At 49.0% G+C, this 2,048-nt stretch overlaps 1 protein-coding gene across 2 annotated transcripts in view; it reads right to left on the reverse strand.

Moving 5' to 3' along the window:
• Positions 1-1,819, reverse strand: part of agfg2 (ArfGAP with FG repeats 2) — a 23,406-nt gene extending 21,587 nt beyond the window's left edge. Inside the window, exons 1-2 of one of the 2 annotated variants that reach the window (XM_014024538.1) lie at positions 1,508-1,819; positions 735-828 (exon numbers count right to left, since the gene is read on the reverse strand). In XM_014024538.1, the coding sequence (XP_013879992.1) occupies positions 735-828; positions 1,508-1,674 (261 nt within the window). In that variant the 5' untranslated portion in view covers positions 1,675-1,819. The remainder of the gene's footprint in view (positions 1-734; positions 829-1,507) is intronic. The other variant, XM_014024539.1, reaches the window with a different exon arrangement.
• Between the last annotated feature and the right edge of the window lie 229 nt (positions 1,820-2,048).

Genomic DNA, 2,048 nt, shown 5'->3' on the forward strand with positions numbered 1-2,048 from the left:
TCACAAGTTTTTGCGATGAATATTTTGTGGGTCAGAAGATAAAAAGTTTGGGAACCACTGGTCTAGTGGATAGGTGACACACATATGAACAAAATGTGTGACAGCTGTTAACATTAACGTTGATCAATAGCATATATAGACCATTAGTGCTTCTAAATTTAGTAAGTGCTAATCCACTAATAACTTTTAAAATTAGCAAAATCCCTAAAGCACTAATCAGGAAATTAGTTCCCCTATTAGTGCTTTAGGGGAGCTGTGCCCACCACTGACAGCTCACAACATCACGTCACAAATGACAAACACAGCTACAACTCTGTCATTTCTCAAAATCTCCTCCAGTTGATCTTTATTTAAAACCGTGAAACAAACGTCGACAGGCGTCATGCATTCCTCTTTCGTTTGACTAATTTTTGTTTGTTTTGGCCCAAAGTACAGATTTGATGTTATAAAAGAAGCACATAGCTTCAAAAAACAGTTGCCATCCAGACTCATAATGAAAACACACTGTGGTTTTTGTGTTACACAAAACAATGCCACCTGCTTTATTTTTAGTTTCTTGGTGCAACRTGACCTCAGAAAGCAGCGTTCTCTTTTTAAACAACAACAACTCTGACCACACACATCTGGACTGACCGACACGTTTCACATCAGGACCAGCTGAACACGAAATCCGACACAAATGATCCATCCATCAGTAACGTCGACGGGTGCGCCGGGGGTCCCCCGCCACTCACCTCGTTGCCATGGTTTTGGAGGAACTCCACTTCCTGTTGGGAGAATGTCGTCATGGAGATGGACTTGACCCTGTGGGGTGGGTTGAGGCCTCTCCTGGGACACAGAGGAGACACGTGGAAGAAGTGAGAGGAAGGGACAAAGCCAGGGGGGAAGAGGGGATAACCTGACAGGTGACGGTGTATTTCAGGGGCGGGTGTGTGTGTGTGTGTGTGTGTGTGTGTGTGTGTGTGTGTGTGTAAGGGGAGGGAAATATATCCTCCTACAATCACCATGCTGGGTGGGGTGGACATAAAAGTGGGACACTGCTGTGTGTGATTGCGCAATAAGTCACCACAACAACCCGTCTTCATGAAGAGGAGTGTGCTGGGGGCTGAGCATGCACAACAACAACAACACACACACACACACACACACACACACACACACACACACACACACACTGGAGGTGGTCCTGGGGAGAGAAGAGGAGAAGGAGCGTGTCAAACCTGCACCATCATGACGGGATAAATCAGGGCTGGAAAAGTGTCGTTTAGGAAGCTGAGGGGGGAGACAGAGGCACACACTGCGTAAATTAATGTGCGCACACACATCCTGGGGCTGCAGCACCAGCCTTAATACCCCCTCCCTCCCTCCTCCTCCTCCTCCTGTTGACGTGGGGGAAATCAAAATATTACTCTGCACATTTCAGTCCACACGCCGCTGCAGCCTGGGGCCTGATCTCTCAGTCTGCCTGTTCATCAGCCCAGTGTGTTTGTGTGGTTCTTGTACTCACAACATTCCGGAGCACGACGTGCAGACGAAGCTGCCCACCGTGATGTCCGTGTACGTCACMCCGGGCTGGTTGCACTCGAAGCAGTGTTTGTTTACCCCGGACTGGGCCAGCTCCCGGACCTTGCGGGCGCAGATTTCTTGGTTGTCCCGGTGCTTTCGGTTCGACATTTTATCCTGGACCGGTGCCTGGCAGATGGACAGACGGGCCCACCCCACCCCCCAGCCCGGTAACACCTCCTCTGTCCTCCTCCTCCCAGGCTTTGCGCCGTTTACTACACGGAGCGCCTCACGCCCGCTTTATTTTGGAAACGTTACTTACGATGCGGCTTCACGTTAATGCCTGCGCCGAGGGGCGGAGCGTCAAGTTACACAGAGAGACGCCGGAAGTACGTCAGGAGTCCTTCAAAATAAAACTCAGCAACAAGAAACGAAAGTCTGTCAGAAAAATATAAACAGTAACACATGAGTCCTGATGCATCTCAGTAATCCAGGTAAAAAATCAAAAGGAAAAAATTTGTATAGGTCCTCTGGACGGGTTCTTC

The sequence above is a fragment of the Austrofundulus limnaeus genome, unplaced genomic scaffold (genome assembly GCF_001266775.1).
Source record: "Austrofundulus limnaeus strain Quisiro unplaced genomic scaffold, Austrofundulus_limnaeus-1.0 Scaffold426, whole genome shotgun sequence".
In the NCBI taxonomy this organism is placed as follows: Eukaryota; Metazoa; Chordata; class Actinopteri; order Cyprinodontiformes; family Rivulidae; genus Austrofundulus; species Austrofundulus limnaeus.